Consider the following 19,158-nt stretch of genomic DNA (forward strand, 5'->3'; position numbering starts at 1 on the left):
AGAGTCTTTCTTATACTACAAATGGTACACAGTTATTGCACAATGCCTTAAAGTTGGCAAGACCACTTCATCGCCCCCCTAGGTGGAGGTCCCAGCAACATAACTCGGTCAGAAAGGATGTGATCCTCACATGATAGGGCCAGTGTGCACACAGAATAAATGGAGCCATGCTCCTTTAAATCATGTTTAGAGATGGGTCAATAATTGGGAAATAAAATGATTAATAAATGTCAGGAGTTATTAGGACATGAATAATAATGATTCTCTTGTCTCTGAGGCACAAAGAAATAAAGAACTATTCTCAACATTGTTCATTTGCCCAAATCAGTTGTTCACCTCCCACGGAAATGAGGCATGCTCTCCAACTATTCCTCTTTCACTGAAGGGCTAGGGAAGCTAAATAAGGTTAGAAATAGGTGAAAAGATAATTGTATTAAGTGGATTATTAAGGCCTGGAATAGTCGGTGCTCAGTAAATGTTTGAATGTTACTGAGTATGTTAAGATTCCTGATTGAAGGCTACACATTCCTACATTACCTTTTTCAAAGAACTACTCATGTAAACACCAGACACATGAAAAACCCACAGAGGTGTCAAAGACAGATTTTTTGCTACTTACCTCAGCAGAGTTGTGATACTGAATGAAGGTTGCAGAAATGGCATGGCTGAAGGGGTCTCCTGCCTTGGTTACCATGTCCTGCCTCACAAGAAGAGCCAGGTCCACTAACTAGAAGATCAGAGCAATGAAAATAAAGTCACATAACTGGGAATAATCAATCACCAATGTCACCGAAGTGGCAAAACTAAAAGCAATACATTCCAAGTGTTATTGATAATACGGTCTGCTTAAAAATCTGTATTGTGGACGTGAGCATATGCTTTCATTGATAAGTAGACCTACCCATGAATATAAACAATGTATTCTGACTTTTTAGGGGAGCACTTCTCAAATTTTATTTAATAATCATTAGGGAAGTATTTTAAAATACAGATTTCTGTGCTCTGGACACCAAGATTCTAATTTGGTAGGTATGGTCTGGGTTACATTTTCAGCAAGAAGCAAGGAGAAGCTGATGCTTGTGGTCAGAGGACCATGCTTTGAGAAGCTGTCAGAGAGCAGTGATTCTAGACTCAGGTTTTGGCAAGCACTCAGGAGACTGTACATAGCTAGAAAGATATGTTTCAGAGCTCAAAAATAATCTCTAAACAAGGCAGATGTGTACTGAGAATTCAATGTTGAGAAAAAGTATGTAGGGATTCCATTTCTGGTTAGGATTGAGTTGCAAGCAACAGTCACTTTTACACTAACACCTGCCAGGGCTGAGGATACAAAGAAACATAACTGAACTAAATTCCAGAAAATGGTAAGATTGTCATAGGATAAAACTCATGGTTGTTCTCATTCCTGGTAGAGTAGCAGGTGGAGGAACTTTGATCATGGACAGGGATAAGAAGAAAGGGATGCCTGGGTTGGCTCAGTGGTTTAAAGCATCTGCCTTTGGCTCAGGTCATGACCCAGGGTCCTGGGATTGAGTCCCGCCATCGGGGTCCTTGCTTAGCAGGGAGCCTGCTTCTCCCTCTGCCTGCCACTCCCCCTGCTTGTGCTCTCTCTCCCCCTCTCTCTCTGATAAATAAAATCTTAAAAGAAGAAGAAGAAGAAAGCAGTCCTGTATGGCCTGCTATGACAGATATTAGCATTCTTACCTGTGCCACTGTTTCATATGCTAAATACGCTAAAATTTCCATTGCGACAACATTGGGTTTTATCTCCATACTGCTGCAGTCCAACCAGTCTCGAAATTTGGAGGCCTTTTTGGCTGGCCATCAAAAAAACAAATATGGAGAATTTAGTTTTTGAAGTGTTTTAATACTGCATATTACTATCACAAAATGAAAAATATGTCTCTTGAAAATTGCATTTGAAAAATAATGCATATAAAACACCATGCTTTTGAAGTTTCAATTAGTGTCAAGATATTCAAACCCCAAGAAATTCCTTATGCATTTGGGTCTTTGATTTTGTATCTGTGCTACCTAACACGGTATACTAAATGACTTAATATTCAGCATTTCTCACAGTGTCAGAATAAGTTACCACTGGCCATAGCTTATGTTTTAACAAAAGTCAGAGGGGTTGCTTAATGCAACTTTAACCTATTCTTGTGGAAAGAAATTCCTGCAAGAAAGAGCCTGGGATGGAGAAAGAACATACAGAAATTGTATTTGCAGTACATTTCCAAATGTGTCTATTACCAGAATAGGTTCAAAGTCACATATTTAGAATACAATAGAAAAAAACTTAGGCCTGCAGTTATGTTTTTCTGACTACAAAGATGTCCAAATTCCTAAGCCTCCAAAGTGATTTCAATTTCTTTCTGTTACTGCCTGCTGAAATGCCACCTGGCATTGAGTCTAGCCCTCTCTATGTTCACCGCTGCTCCTTTTCCTCCATGGAATGCCATCCCACCTCTCTTCCTCCTTCACATGAATCCCGCCTATACTGTGTAGTTCCCCACACTGGTCATTTACTGAACTCTTGTATCATCAGATATCCTTTCATGTCTGCTTTTAATTTCTCGAACCATATTAGAAACACCATGCATCATGTCTCTCTGCATACCTAACAGTACCAAGCGCACGTGGAACCTTCCGGTTCATATCTCCAAAATGCCACAGTGCTAAGCACAGCCTAACTTGATGTAGAGCCTTTATTAGATATTACTAATCTAACTAGTAATCTACAGGGAGGAGATTGATGGTAAAGATTTTATCATATCTATAACATAATAATCTTGTAAAAAAATCCACTGATTATTCTTTTGGTTAATCTGGTCCCATGGGTCTATTAAAACACTTAACCGTCACTCAAAGCATGATGTTTCTATCCTTATAGATGTGGTCTTCATGGATTCCAAGTACAGAAGAGTTTTTTTTTTTTTTTTTTTCCAATAAATCACAGAAGACTTGAAGTCTTGCTATGGAAGTGCATGTCCAAAGTTGTCAACTGTGGCAGAATTATGATAATCCTCTTAAAGCTATCTCCCTAAAGTAACCAATCTTCCACATACTCTCTGACATGCAACATTCCATCTAACTAGTCAGCTGCATTAGCTCACAAACACTTGTTTAACATCTGTGGAATACTTCTGAAGTCAAAGTTAACAGGCGGCAATTTGGCAAGATCAATAAAATGTACCTTGTTCACTTCTCCCTTTGACAGTTTGTTAAGAACGCAGAAACAAGGTATTTTGTGACTATGCTCTAAACGATTTATTTTAAAAGAGAGGGAAAGGATAGACGGTTCTTAGTGTTCCACAGGATCTGTCCACCTAAGCAACAGAATTGGTAGCTTCCTCCCTAGATGTTAAGTACTGAGAATGCAGGGATGAGGGCCCTGTGTCCACCACTGTATCCCCAGCACCTAGAATACTGCCTGGCATCAGCAGTCTCACAATAAATATTTCCAGAAAAAAAATGAATGAATGGACAAATGAAAGATATTTCTTTAATAAAAGGGTAGGGTCTCTGTTCTCTAGCAGAAAAGGCGCACAGAGGGTCCCATAAAACCGCTGTGAGCTACTGCTATTCCAGCAACAGGTGAACATTCCCTGAGATAATGCCCTGTCACCTGCAGAAGGACTGCTTCAGAGACAGACCTTCCCATGGTATTGCTGGTTCCAGCAAAAGAGGCACAGATACTCCTGGTCATGACAGTTTGTTTCTATTGAGAGGTGGGGGGCATCAGAATGAATGAGTTCCTTCACCTTTACTGCTTTTCTCAATATATCAGGAGAAAGGGTAATTGGGGACATCGATCAACAATTTAAACAGAATCCTTAACACAGGTCAGAAGTTCCCAAGATTATCAGCCTTCTGACACTATCTGGTTTTTTAGCTTGTGCTGGAATTAAAACAACTTTTTATAATAACTTCATATGGGAAATTTAAGGTTAGTGAACCCTCATACGTGTCTTTTTTTCTTTCTCATTATTGACCACTAGTAAAATCTAAGTTTCTCTCAATATCCCATTCTCACCTCCCTGCATACTATCTCACTATTTCTATGTCATCCCTCTCACCAGTCTTTCCATTCCCCATCCTTTCCTTAGGGCCCTCTGTAATGCTCAGTCCACTCTGAAGAAATTCTTCCACAACTTCAGTCTCTTCAAAATTACTGCTATTTGGATTAATTGCAAATAGTCTTTCTCAGAGGGCATGCTTTTCCCTGGAGTCTTTTATAGTAGAGGTTCCTTATTTCTTTCCTTCTGTACATATTTATTGATCAGTCACTGACTGCCAACCTGTTCATTTCCCCATACACCAGAGGGGTGGGGGGGGGGGGTCACATCTTCATTCTCTTAGTTTCTCCCACAGGGAAAATACAGGACACAGGACAAGTGGACAGAGACTTCTTACCAACAACAGAGGCTAAAAAAAAAAAAAAAAAAAAAAAAAAAGGAACCCTGTTTTAACAAATAACTACTAGCCCACAACTTCCTACCCAACTAAACTACCATTTAAGTATGAGGGCAAAATAAAGCATTTTTAAGACAAAAATGAGTGCTTTAAGCACTTACAGAGCCTTGGGAAAAACAAAATTAAGCTGACAAGGCATGTTTACTAATTACCAACTTTAAAAAATTTAAGTCAAGGACGCATTTTAAAAAATTAAGGATAGCAACTACAATAATAGAACTAGAATATACACTATACAAACTGGTTGAGAAAAAATGCAATGAAGAATATCCAATTAATCCAACAAAACAATGAAAAGGAGGAGGAAAAGCAAAAAAAAAAGGCACAGTATATTTAAAACACAAAGACAGCATATATAAACCCAATGTATAAGTAATTAAACACACACAAATTAAAATTATCAATTAAAATACAAAAAGACTCTCAGACTTGACTAAAAAGAAAATCTATATATTTGTTTACAGAACCCACATACAAAACAAAAGGCTGAAAGAAAAGGCTTGGGAAATGATTTGCCAATTTATAACTAAATTTAATCTTTGTGAATTAATATGAATATCAGATTTTAAAAGACTTTCAGGGAAATGACTATCTAACTTACATAAATATAAAAACAAAAGACTGGTGAATTTGATCCCAATTCTACAACTTACCTTCAGTCTATAAAGTCATAGACTTGTAAATTTTAAAATACACCAGTAGTCCCAATCAGTGAATGCTACGATCCAATATTTAAGAAGATACAAACAGCTGGATCGCAATTCCTATATCCTGGTAATTTATCAGAAGGGGAGAAATGAAAAGAGCCTAACATTCTGACCAGTTGTGGGTATTAGTTCTGAATTTGCGGACCCACTTGGATTAAGCATTCCCAACCACAGCATTTTGGCATATAAAACAGATTCTTCCACTAGGGTTTCATAATGAAGCACCTATGGGCATCATACAAAGAAATATTTTTAAATGCCCAAATTCCTCTTCTTTTAAAAAAAAGTAAGCATAATATACTGTTTATAATTATTTTATATAGAAAGGGAAAGCATTAATTTTTAATTTACTATACTTTATTACTGAGTTATAAACAAAAAACTGAGTTGTTAAAAATGTGATTTTCAAACACAAGATGTATTAGGACCCTTCAGTGGCTATACATTTTAGCGTGAAAACAGCACTTCTGTTCCTTTAAGTGAATTAAATTTAAAATATGATTTTAAAAAATAGTTCAATAGCACTAAATGTTACTTTATAAACTGGAAATTTATACTTATAAAAGACTTGAATGCCATTTTTAAACCTAAAAATTACAATACAAAAACCTCTCATTTGCTGAAATTGCCATGATCTGAAGTGTCATTTACTTAATGCTTCACAGATGTACGATGCCAAATTGTTAGTCAGACTGCAAAGTATATTTAGTTAGAGAAAAAAGCTTCCAAAACATGTTTTCCTATATTTTACTGACATTTACATGGGGCACTATTTGAAATGTGTCATTTATTTGCACTTTATGATCTATAAATGAAGCTCTCATTTTCTGTTTTCAAATCAAATACATTGTTATGGCCACAGAACAGTTTTTCCGTTTAAAGACACCATTGTGTCTATAATCCCTCAGACCAGGGTCATGTGCTTCTCTGTCAGATTTTTAACTGGACTTTTCATCACACTTACTCTTTGACCTTTCCCCTGAGAGGCTTAGTCATCATTGAACTGTTGCGGTAAGGATGTTTGCTACACAATTGAGCCCACTATTTATCACGAGCCTTTATGTACTTTTAGTAAGCCTGTGTGCAATGATGGGACGGTACTAATTTTATCACTAGGTTATTAGTGTTACAAGAGCACAGACTGATGAATTTGGCTAACACTGAATGCTTGTCACAGTAAGAGGTTACAGACAAAAATGGAAGAGACTATTGATACATTTCCTTGTGGTAATATGAGTAGGCATAAATAAATGGAAAGCTTGGTATTTATTAATATTGGGGGCTTTTAAATGTCATGACTGTGCTACTAGAGTCCATTATGGGGTCAAGTACAATCAGCAATACTAGTGTTAGTAGGACGAAGAAACTGGAAAATAAAATGAGAATGTTAAAGAAAATGGAATTTTTCAGACTAAAAGTAATGTGAATAATTAACATGGTTCTCTGTGTCTTACTAGCACCCTTTAAAACCTCTTTGGACTATTAATTACAAAACGGTAGAGTGGGGTAAAATCTTTTATAGAGTCCCCTACAATGCAGGGGCTGTTTCTAAGTTATAACTATGCATACGTTAAATTCACCCATTTCTAAGGAATGGAGATTGTGTCATACTTTCGTTTATCTGTAACACATGATCTCTTAAACATATAATGAAGCAAAATTAAACATTTACTTACAGAAACTTAATTGTCGACTTTCACAGAATTCTGCATATTGGGCTGAATCCATAATTCGAGTTTGTCTTTCTGCTCTCTGACAGATAAAAAGACACAAACAATGTTTCAGAGCAAGTAGACCATTATCTATGTCTTCCTGGCTAAATTGCAGAATTGAAATTCCATTTTCCTTTCCTGACTTTAAGTAAACAGTTTCATACCACCATAAATATCATGAAACTTGAAATTATGATAAGTTAACAGTAGTTTTGCAACTTGTGTCTTTTGGAAGCGAAGTTTAAAATGCCATTTTCTCCTCCTCTGTTACTGTCACTATATTGAAAAAGCTAAAGGATCTTACTTCTTAGATTGTGTACTAAATTTTCTTAATTGTACCATCCTTTCGAAGAAAAGCTGTGAGGGGGTAATAAATCAAACAGAAAAAACTGCTAATCGTTATTGCCCATGTACTGCCTTAAAGCTGGGGATTTTCAATGTTAAAATCTGAGTCAATGAATGGACCCCATATATTTTCCCTCAGTTAGAACATGGAGCCAGAGCTAACAAATCCATATTTTAAATTGCAAAGAAAATAAAGAAAAAGGTAAACACAACACAAAACCTTTCATCTGAGTCCAGGTATGATTCACAGTTTGGTATAGTTTCATTCGTGGGTTTCTGATTCAGTATAGCAGATGTTTGCTGCTTCATTGTCCCACAAGAGGTAGGATAATTATAATTCACCCATAGTTCGGTGGGAAAGAATATGACCGCTTCCGCTTCCTTGGCAAGGGAAGCATTTTGAAATGAGACAGGATGGTACTTCTTGGAATGAGATTCTGGCCAGTAAAGGAAAAAATTCCCTGAGATGTTAATTTTTTTTCTGCTTTGAAGGACTTTCGGTAAGTTTTCTTTATCACAGTTGGAGTACATAAGTACCACTAACGTCTGGATGTTTTTATATTTTTTTTAAACTGAAATTATTCTTTCTTCATTTTGTTTGATTTGGGTAGTAGTCAACTTAATTCTGAGGATATATCTGTTGATGGGATGAATAATGGTACACTAACTGCTGCTCAATACAGGAAAGATAGATGGGGTGGTGGGAGTTAGACTAACTCCTGTGGTTCCTTCTAAGACCACTGACTATTTTTACCCTTGCTTCTCTTCTTCTACTCCGTCCCTCCCTTCTTTCCTTCCTAATCTCCCCCTCACCCCATACATACAAACATGCATATGTGCAGACATAAACCCAGACTTCTTCATTTACCCTCTAGGTTCAAGTATCCTTTTTGAACGTGTATTACATATGTACATTACATAATAGACACACATACACACACAGACACACATATATACATGTGCATAAGGATCCTCTTGTGCATAGATCTGAAACATTAGGTTTCCTTAAGGGTATATTATTGGGTGAATTTTTATATACTTAGAAGTATTTTTTTAAAAAGATTTATTTATTTATTTTAGGGGGGAGGGGCAGAGGGAGAGGGAGAGAGAATCCCAAGCAGACTCCCCGCTGAGCATGGAGCCTGACGTGGGGCTCAATCTCAGAACCCTGAGATCATGACCTGAGCTGAAACCAAGAGTCAGATGCTTAACTGACTGCACCACCCAGGCGTCCCTACTTGGAAGTATTTTTTGATACGTGAATACATTATTTAGTCTTGTCCTTCTTTTTAGTGTATCTGATACATGACTCAATAAGTATATGCTAATGGACAGTAGGAAGTAAGGGAGAATTCTGAACATAACAAATCAGTTACTGATGTGTTTATTAAAAAAAAGTTCTAAGGCTAACAATGTATCATTAATGTCTGTCTTTGACTATATCAGGAATCTCTCAGATTTATTTTCTAGCTCCTAGAGAATTTCTGATACATGGTAAATGAACAATGAAACCTCCGTGGATTGAACAAATGGTACCATTTTAGTCTACAATCATGGCAAATGACCATCATCACCATGATGTGCCTAGTCCTTGATTATCCATGCATTCCTGTAAGTCTTCTCTGTTGCTTTCCAGCCAGGCAGCCTCACCCCACCCAACACATGCGAAACAGAAAGGACTTAGATAAATACGGAAAATGAAAATTCCTAATGGGATTCTTAACACTCACTTTTCTTCCACCATGTTGGACAATTGAGATTTGGTCTCTGTATACATGCTTACATGGTTGATGTATCTGAATAAGTTATTTCTGGAAATGAAAGTTAGGAAAACCTATCCTAGGAGATTCAGGCTGCCAGGGTTGCCAGTTTTAATCAAGCGAGGCGTTTAGCTAGATGGGAAATCCTGAACCACATTTAAAAGACACGGAAGGCCTTTCAATTACTATAGCTAGCTTCATTCCTTTCAGACACCCAATTCAGTGTCTATCATCTTTCCTTCATCAGGCATCGTAGTTTGGTTTCAATTCCTCTAGCATCGAAGCAGTGGAGTCTCATGAAGCTGGCCCTAGGGCCCATGCAGGAAGCCACTGACCAAGTGTCCATACAGCAAACGCTCCGGGAAGAGCAGCCGACGTAACAGCAAAGATGCACAAGCATCTATAAAACCACGGCATGTTGGGCCACCCAGGTGGCTCCGTCAGTTGAGCATCTGGCTCTCAGGGTTGTGAGATCAAGCCCCGTGTCGGGCTCTGTGCTGAGTGCGGAGCCTGCTTAAGATTCTCCCTCTCTCCCTCTGTCCCTCCCCCTGCGTGTGCATGTGCATGCTCTCTCTAAAAAAATAAAAAATAATAAAAATAAAAACCACGGCCTATCAGAACTAGAGGGTGACTTAAAGGTCATCTTGTTCAAACCCCCTCATTTTAAAGATAAGGAAATTGAGGTTCAGAGAGAAGTGATTTGCCAAAGGTGATCAAGTTAGCACTGAAGGCCAGGACTCTCAATTCCCAAGCCAGCCTATTTTCATTATGAGAAGCTGTCTTCGACCTACAGTAGTGTTTTATATTTTTGTTTGGAATCCTCTAAAGTCTCTACATTCCCTTACTAAACCGTATCACGTGGCCACCATAATTGATGTGCTCAAAGTGTTCATGACCAAACAAAATTAAGTAAGGCCCCGGGTCAGCAAAGAAGGCACAACCTGGGGATAATTAAGTGCAGAGGGTTCCAACTGTAATGTACCTGACAGTGCACAGGTGTGCTGCCAACACATCACAGGTGCGCAAACATACTGTCCCCCAAACCCCCACCACCTCCACCCCACCCGACCTTCTCAATGCTGCACAAGGTTGGGGCAGCAGAATCCCAGGGCTGGTATCTTGCCGTAAGTTGCCTTGTCTGTTTACCTCAGTGTGGCATAAAAATATCATTTTCTATGTGTGCCATGACATGAGAGAGGTTGGGAAGCAGTTGTACTAATACCAATGTCCTTAATATTACATGACACAGCACATGCGTGCTATTCACAGCATGGTCAAGTGCACTCAAATGGAATCAGAGACACTGACTGGCAGTCAAGGATGCTGAGGATGATACAGATATGCTCATCATGCTAATTTCTGTTTACTTCTCTCTTTTCCCCATGAATTATTTCAAATAACCAAAGTAAAGGGACAAATGTGGCCTTGTGAAAGGATCCAAACTCAGCATCTGATTATATTATCTCCAGTCTGTACACTATCACCTTAAAATGGGAAAGGCAGGAAATACCTAACCGTTACAGGCTATGTGTTCTTTAAAGACAGTAACTATGTTTTCCTTCTGTCATCTCAGCATTGGCCAATGCTTAGCTTGGTTTACCCGGGCCCCAGTAAACGTTGCTGGCTAGCTGAATGGGCAGAGGGATGGAATGGATGGAGGCAAAAGAAATGCGTATAAATCCTTGTTGTCTGATCTAAAATCAGGAACTGTAATATTTGTAATCAAGTTGTCCAAATTCCAGAGACAGTAGGCAGCTTTTTAAAGACAAAGTCCCGTTAAAAAAAAGGCAAGACATTGGCCAACTATCAAATAAGCTTGGTTCCTATTTTCTGTGTTGTCCTGACTCCACTTTCCCTTCTGCCTCGATTCAGACCACCCATTCCAATCCACACTGAAGTGCGCACTGATAGTCCTTTTCTATTCCCAGTACTGTAGGAAATCTCTGGAAAAGATGCAAGGGGGAAAAATCATAAGCCTCGCAGAGCAGCATGGTCAGAGTGACAATGCTTATCTATTCTTTTCAGAGAGCAGCACAATAACCTTTAACATAAACAGTTTTAACAGCTCCATTTTACAGTCAAGGACACTGAGATTTAAAAGACGTAAAAAAATTTTTTTATAAAACATATAGTTAATAAAGCGGCCAAGCTAATAAGTAAAACTTGGGTACTAAATGATCTACTCCGAGGTATATCACTGAATAATCATGGCAGGTTAAATCATAGCTTTTATTCATACTGGATATTCTCAAATTACACAATGTTCTCCTGATCTCAGACTGCCACATGAATGAAAGGTCATCTCTGGATTAGTCATGCTCTTGTATCTGCAAGTCCGATTTGTTTTCTGCTTAATCTGTCGACTCTACCCACTCTTTGGTTTCTTTAGGTATTAACACTGCTCTTGAAAACTGATAAAAATACGGTCTATACTCAGAGGCTTTTTAAAAAATTAAACTGTACTAGTATTACGATACAGCAAAGTATTACCATATAGGGGCATACATAGAAAAATCACTTTTGGAAGAATTATTCCTAAGATTTTCCAAGCACCTAACAATATTTCAAAATTTCATTGGAATGGCTTGTTAAAAAGGTAAGAGAGAATAGTTATGCTAATAGTCATTCATCTCACTACCAAGAAGTTACAGCTTTTTCTGGTTATTGTAAAACGAACTCAGAAGGCAGAATTCCATGCCAGATGAACTCATTTTTTTGGGTCCTACCTAAATGAAAACAGGGAAGGAAATGTCCCGACAGATGCAGTACCTAGTATAATTCGTTTGCTTGTTCAGTACCTTGAACACAAGAGACTCTTAGTATAGATTTGTTAATTTAAATGTTCAGTGCAAAGTTTTCATTTCAATTAACACGAAACTGCTTGTGTCTTGGAAAAATAGTTTCAGTAGTGACAATCACCATTTGCCCCTGTCTCTACCAGTTTGAGGTATGAGGCTGGATTGCTTATGCAGCATACAGTTTCATTTAAATTCTCCACATGCTTTCACTGAAGTATACGTAAAGGTTAGAGAAAACTATGTGCTGGCATATCTCTTGGCGGCTTCTCAAGACACATGACATTTATCTTTCTACAGCAATACCGAATCACAGAACATAACTTTTAAACCAAGATGAAAGTTTATCTGTCTCACTTCCACCTTGGATTTTTAAAAAAATCTTACTTTGATTACTCTTAGAAGTCTTATGATTGAAATGCAAAGTCCTTTCTGCATGGAAAAGGCAAAATGCCAACAGTAATCTACCAACTACCTCATGTTAAACAGGAATTGGTTGCTGAAGTCGAAAACCTCAGATGGAGTGCTTGGCAGTGGTGTCGCTCAGTGTGAAAACATGCAAATTATGGAATGTTTATACATGTTCATGTATGTTGTGGTTCTTCTGTAGAATGATACCAATAGATCAGTAAACACCATAGAATGCTCAAGAAACTTAGAAACCATATCCCCAACTCACTGCAGATAAAGAAGCTGAGGTTCAGAAAGGTTAAAGGGTTTACCTGGATTGTTGCAGAGTCAACTCGGTACCCAGGTGAGTGCTCATTCTGCTTGCGGATTGGTCTGTAATTTAGTAGATTCTCCTACCCAAGAGTCAAGTGAGTCTCCCTCAAACCATCTGGTACATTTTCCTTGCCTTTACACCCAACTGTAAGGCTCATCAATTTGGGCCTGGAGTCCTGCAACTGGTTCCTGGCTGGTTCCTTCCAAATATTTTAACTCTCCCAACCCATCTGGGTACAACAACTTTAAATAAAAACAGAGAGAAAAGGCCGTGGCACATAGTAAGACCTTCCCATAGCAGGGTCTCCTCCATCGCCACCCCACTTTCATTCCTCTGCCTCATAAACTTAAACAAATGGCTCTCAGCTGATGACTGCATCAAATTCAAGCTCAAACGCTTGGCTTCCAAATGCAGCCATAATCTGGCTCATTCTCTATAGCTAAGCATTGTTCTCACTAAAACCTAACATCTTCTGTGCTTTCCTCAGGACACCCTTTGTCACATCTGCCATGTTGCTGTCCCGTGTCCCTCCCCCAAGACTGTGCTGGCCATCTCCCCCTCTTCTACACCGTATTGAACTCCTTCCCCTTCAGCATAGGTACCACCTCCTCTAGGAAGTTTTCTCTGAAGCTCTCAGGTCACCCTGTTTTCTCTTCTGGAACATTTGTTCTTGATAGATTATACCCCTGCACTTTTCCATGTGCTCTACTTTTGTTTCCCCTCAAAAGCTGTAGCTGCAAGAATGTATTATTAACTGAAATAGGCAAGTTGAGAACCGGAATATTTGTATCTTGATCTCATTTATGATTAAAACACACACACGTGTATGTGTGAGTGTGTGTGCAAATGTCTAGAAGCATATAGGGTATATTTTAATAGTATTTATCTCTGGGGTTAGCATTACAGGGAGCTTTCAGTTTTTCAGTTACACATTTCAGTGATGTTTTAACTTGTTCTTAGGTGAATTACAATAAGCAAAAATACTTTTAAAAATAAAGAGAACCGGGGTGCCTGGGTGGCTCAGTCATTAAGCGTCTGCCTTCGGCTCAGGTCATGATCCCAGGGTCCTGGGATCAAGCCCCGCATCAGGCTCCCTGCTCCGCGGGAAGCCTGCTTCCCCGTCTCCCACTCCCCCTGCTTGTGTTCCCTCTCTCGCTGTGTCTCTGTCTGTCAAATAAATAAATAAAATCTTTAAAAAAAAATAAATAAAGAGAACCTAGGGGTGCCTGGGTGGCTCAGTTGGTCAAGTGGCTGCCTTCAGCTCAGGTCCCATGATCTCAGGGTCCTGGGATCCAGCCGAGCCGTGTCTGGCTCCCCACTCAACGGGGAGTCTGCTCCTCCCCCTGCTCCTCCTCTTGAGTTCTCTCTCTCAAATAAATAAATAAAATCTTAATTAAAAAAAAAAGAGAGAATTTAAAAGTAAAGAAATTCCTCCTGAGTTAACTTTGCTTGACCTACAGGAGGTCATTAAATAAATGTCTACACACACAAAAATAATCAAAGCTGTTATGCAAGAGGCAGAAAATCACAGAGAAACAGCACAGGTTTGGATATATGTTCTCACAGAGTGAGAGAGTGTGGGCGAGAGAGGGAGAAAAGAGAATGTTCTGCATTATTTAGGGAGCCAATGCAATCCTCATTGTCTCTGAAACATACAACTGAATAAAAATACAGTATATTTTCTATTTCACAGCCTAAAAAATAAAGCTTTCCATTGGTGCTAAATTTTCTCCCCCGCCGCCCCACATGATTTTCAAAATACATCAATTTTTTGTGTCCAGGGTTTTAAGAATATATTACAGTAATCATAGGAAGTTCCCCAAAGAAGTAGTTAAGGACTCTAGGAGAACATTCAAGGGATTTAAAGGGAATTTTGTGCTAAAAACAAGTGAGTAATTCCCAGCAAGTACAAAGCAACAGTGATTGAGAAATACACAAAAGGATATTTGTGATAGTAGTTCATAATAGAGTTGTTTCAAAATATTGAATTTTGGGGGGTCTATACTCTATGGGTCTAGATATGTTAATTAATGCGAGTACAGGAGTTTTTTTCTATTATAAACTATCAAGAATGAGCATGAATTGGTTACATAAGAAAAATATAGTTGTTACTTAAATAGTACATTTAAAATTGGTTCAATGTCGGGGCGCCTGGGTGGCTCAGCTGTTAAGCTGCCTTCAGCTCAGGTCATGATCCCAGGGTCCTGGGATCAAGTCCCACATCGGGCTCCCCTGCTTGGCGGGAAGCCTGCTTCTCCCTCTCCCACTCCCCCTGCTTGTGTTCCTTTTCTTACTATCTCTCTCTGTCAAATAAATAAATAAAATCTTTAAAAAAATAAAATTGGTTCAATGTCTATTAAAAATGTTCAAATATGAATTTATTAAGCTAGTAGTGTGGAAAATTACACACAATAAATTATTTCCTATCCTGGGATAAAATGTGTGCTAAGTATATTTTTTTCCTTTGTAATCTAGTACCACACAACCACACAATTCCATGTTTAGCTGTAAATCCTAGTGCAGTGTTAGCACTAATTTTTACTAACATTTCCCTGAAACTGTAAACATGCTCTGTAATAACTAAGTTGGCAAATAATATAAAAAGCTATGTGAGCTTCTGCCCAAACCAGTTCTTTAAAGTAATAGAAGAAGACTGACCTCTTTTTTATTTTCCTGATTGAGGATGCTGTAACCCTTTTTTGTGGCTTTTATTTGGCTGCATATCCAAAAGTGAACGTACTAAATTAATACATGTAAGCTCTTCAGATATTCCAAATAACATTCCTGAACATTCTTATTGGTTTATGTAATATCCAGATGAGTCGACATGGCTTTAGAGTCTAGCAAATATAGAAGGATCTAGTTAAATATTTTAGTTATTTGGGATAAAATTTTATAAAACTGCCTTGGAAATATGCATATAAAGCCACTACTGCTGGACAAAATGTAGTCCATATTTTCTCTTGAACCTTGAGTTAGAGCTGTAGACCTTTCCATTTTCATTTAGCAAGATCAAATTCTCAAGCAGTTTCACACACATATCAAATGGAGGCTGGCTTCACTTACATAGTGGGAAAGTCTGGCACCTTTAAAATAAAATCCTATGGAGGAGGAAGCTTGTCAGTGCAATATGGCTCTCATTATCCTCTTCAAGGATCGATGGAACTCTCTAACAAGAGAGTGCCTGCTTGGAATCTCCCTTTGTTGCTACTATGTGATACATCTAAATTTTTCCTGTAAGGATTTTATTTTTGCATGTAAAAATAAAATTTTTACCTTATATTACTTCATCAGTTAATTTCCTCTAAGGTTCATCAGCCCTACCTTTAAAATATATCTGGAATAAACCACTTTTCATCACCTTCTACCTTTGCTGCTACTACTCTGGTTCAAGCCGTCATGATCATCTCTCCCTAGATTATGGCAATAATCTCCTCATGGGTCTTCCTGCTTCAACTCTCCCTCCCCCACCCCTGCCAGTCCGTTTGCCACACAACAGCCAGAGTGATCCTTTAAAAGATGAAAACCGGGTCATGTCATTTATGATCAAAACTTCCAATGGTGTCTCATCACGCATAAAAGTAAAAATTCTCAAAATGGCCTATAAATCCCTACATAGTCTTGTTCCCTGTTACCTCTTTGGTCTCATTTCCTAGTATTCTCCTCACTTACTCCCCATTCCAGCCACACTGGCCTATCCTGAGGTTTCTTGAAAACGCCAAACACATTCCCATCCCAAAGCCTTTGCGTTTGCACAGCCCTGTCCCGACGATCTTCCCACCATGTCACTGTTTTGCTCACTCACTTCCTTCAGGTCTCTGTTCAAAGGTCACCTTATCAGAGAAGCTGTGTATGAGCAACTTTATATGAAACAGCAGCTTCTTGGGGCACCTTCGGCTCAGGTCATGATCCCAGGGTCCTGGGATCCAACCCCGCATCAAGCTCCCTGCTTGGATATGGAGCCTGTTTCTCCCTTTACCTCTGTTGCTCCTCCTGCTTATTCTCTCTCTTTGTCAAACAAATAAATAAAATCTTAAAAAAAAAAACAAACACCAAAAAACAGTAGCTTCTTGCCGGTCATTCTCTATTACTCTGCCTCCTTTTTCTTCATAGCTCTTGCTATCATCTGCCACAATAACGTATTTATTTGTTTATTGTCCATTTCTTCCCAACTAGAATGCAAAGCGACTTGATGGCAGAGACCATGTCTATTTTATTCACTGCTAAATCCCCAAAGAGCTGGACACATAGTAGGTGTTTCATAAACATTGGTGGAATTAAATATATATTCATATTTTTATTCATTCTACATTCTGTACGTGGAAAAGCTAATACCTCTAAGGCAGGGTTTCTCAGCCTTGGCACTACTGATCTCTCTGTTCTGGGGACTGTCCTGTGCACTGTAGGATGTTTAGTGAATTCCTGACCTTTACCTACCAGATGCTAACAGCTTCTGCCCACTACCAAAATGTCTCCAAATATTGCCTAATGTCCCCTAGAGGGCAAAATCATACCCAACTGAGAACCACTACTCTCAGGGGAAGGGTACGACCATTGGTTGACTCACTACTATGTGTCAGGTGCTATGGTTGGTCCTTTACATTATCTCTTTTAAGTCTTCTAAGAATCTCAATGGGCACATATGGTTCTTATTTTTAAAATGAAGAACCTGGGGCGCCTGGGTGGCTCAGTCGTTAAGCGTCTGCCTTCGGCTCAGGTCATGATCCCAGGGTCCTGGGATCGAGCCCCACATCGGGCTCCCTGCTCAGCGGGAAGCCTGCTTCTCCCTCTCCCACTTCCCCTGCTTGTGTTCCCTCTCTCGCTGTGTCTCTTTCCGTCAAATAAATAAATAAAATCTTAAGAAAAAAAAATGAAGAAGCTATAGCTCAGATGTTAGGTAACTTGTCTAAGGCTGCTAAACAAATAAGGTTGCTGCAATCTCAAACTGAGTCTGTCTTATCCAAAGTCTATGCTTTTTCTTTTTTTTTTACTATGAACCCTCATAAATGAAATGGCTAAAAACAGAGATCCTTTGATAGAGGTGAGGGAAGCAGCCTTGGAGTCCTCCAGTTTTCCTCTTCCTCTGAAAGGTATTCCTCAGTGAAACACCAAAACTTGCAGGACAGAATTTGAAAACCACTGTGCTCTCCTATGCTGCCTGCCCTTCAAGGAACAAACATTATGCTTCTATACGTGGTTTCAGAACTGAGGCCATTTCAGACAGGAGAGTCACAAGATGACCACGATATTGAAGGAACAACTAACCCCCATGTATCAGTCAGAGGGATCTTTTAAAAATGTAATCACGTTGTGTCATTTCAATTAAATCCCGCCTTGGTTCTGACATCATGGTCTGTTGCAAAATGACAGGTTTATCTGTGGGGCATATACAAAAGAGGGCTCCTAAAATAAGGACTGGAACACATGTGGACTGGAACACATGCTGTTACTTCTAACCCTCCTGAGTCACTGCGATAGATCCTGTCCTGCCGTCCCATCAGAACCCTCCTCCCTATCCGCAAGCCACACTATTGCTACCAGAAACGTTTAGCAGCAGCCTAACTACCGGGCTCGATGATGGATCAGAACGATCAGTTTAAAGTCTTCACTGTCTAGAATTTATGTTCATAGTTGCAATCTCTCAGTTTATACAACACTGAAAAAATTGGCTCTTCCCAGAGTAAACCTTAAGTGTTCTAACTAAGAAGGGAGCTTAGTAAGATGGCCAAATGATTCATTTAGGAATTTTCAACTGAAGGAAAATACTGCTGTAGACCAACTTTGATATAAATGGGGATATCAAAAAAACACATTTTAACAGTAAATCTGAATCACACATGCTTTAAAAATTCATAAAGAAATATGAAATGATAAGAAGATAAATAAAGAAGTCTATTACATTATGCCCCAGTGAAGAAATGAAGTCACCAGTCTATGGAAAATTCTCAAGGGAATATATTATAGAGGAAAAAAAATAGGCTTTTACAACTGAGTACCATCTGAGTTAAGATTAGCAACAAACCAAACCAAATTAAATTGTTTATTCCCTACCGAGAATGCTCTTAATCATTTTATAGCCGAAGTTTCTTTTCTCATAACTGGCTGAGTTGTTTTCATGAGTCAGAAATGAATAAGTTCATCAATAGAAATCGGCCACAGAGACTGATGTAGCTGAAAGCATGAGTTAACATAAAACAAAGGAAGAAAATGACTTCCAGAGTATGCCAAGTTTTAATCACTGAAAAAAACCAACAGACTTGACCAAATATGGCTATAATGAGAATACAACAGTAATAATCATAGCTATTGAAATTGCTTTTGTTTCCAATGTAATACATGAAAATTCCTAAATATTTAACGGGAAAAAGCAGAAATGTCTCCACATTCAGAAAATTAATGTCTATTTTCGATTCTTAGCTTTAAAAAGTCTACCTACTGAATTTAGAAAATAAACAAAACCAGATATCATCTTTAAAATCATTGTGTTTTCAAGACTTTTGAAAGATAAAATACTGGAGGGATTTATCTCCTGAAGAAGCCCTGGTTGTACTTAGATTCGGTATTTCCAGCAGCCTGAACACTACGACAGCCTCTTGGGCTTCAAAGAATGCAGAACAGCAAAATCCCCTGGAATCATAA

At 38.7% G+C, this 19,158-nt stretch overlaps 1 protein-coding gene across 2 annotated transcripts in view; it reads right to left on the minus strand.

Moving 5' to 3' along the window:
• SUPT3H (SPT3 homolog, SAGA and STAGA complex component) overlaps positions 1-19,158 on the minus strand; it is a 535,970-nt gene that overhangs the window by 88,926 nt on the left and 427,886 nt on the right. For both annotated transcript variants that reach the window (XM_034991616.1, XM_034991615.1), the window contains exons 7-9: positions 6,860-6,935; positions 1,705-1,817; positions 620-727 (exon numbers count right to left, since the gene is read on the minus strand). In XM_034991616.1, coding sequence (XP_034847507.1) covers positions 620-727; positions 1,705-1,817; positions 6,860-6,935 — 297 coding nt within the window. The remainder of the gene's footprint in view (positions 1-619; positions 728-1,704; positions 1,818-6,859; positions 6,936-19,158) is intronic.

Source organism: Mirounga leonina, unplaced genomic scaffold, assembly GCF_011800145.1.
Source record: "Mirounga leonina isolate KUSES-001 unplaced genomic scaffold, KU_Mleo_1.0 Mir_53, whole genome shotgun sequence".
Lineage (NCBI taxonomy): Eukaryota > Metazoa > Chordata > Mammalia > Carnivora > Phocidae > Mirounga > Mirounga leonina.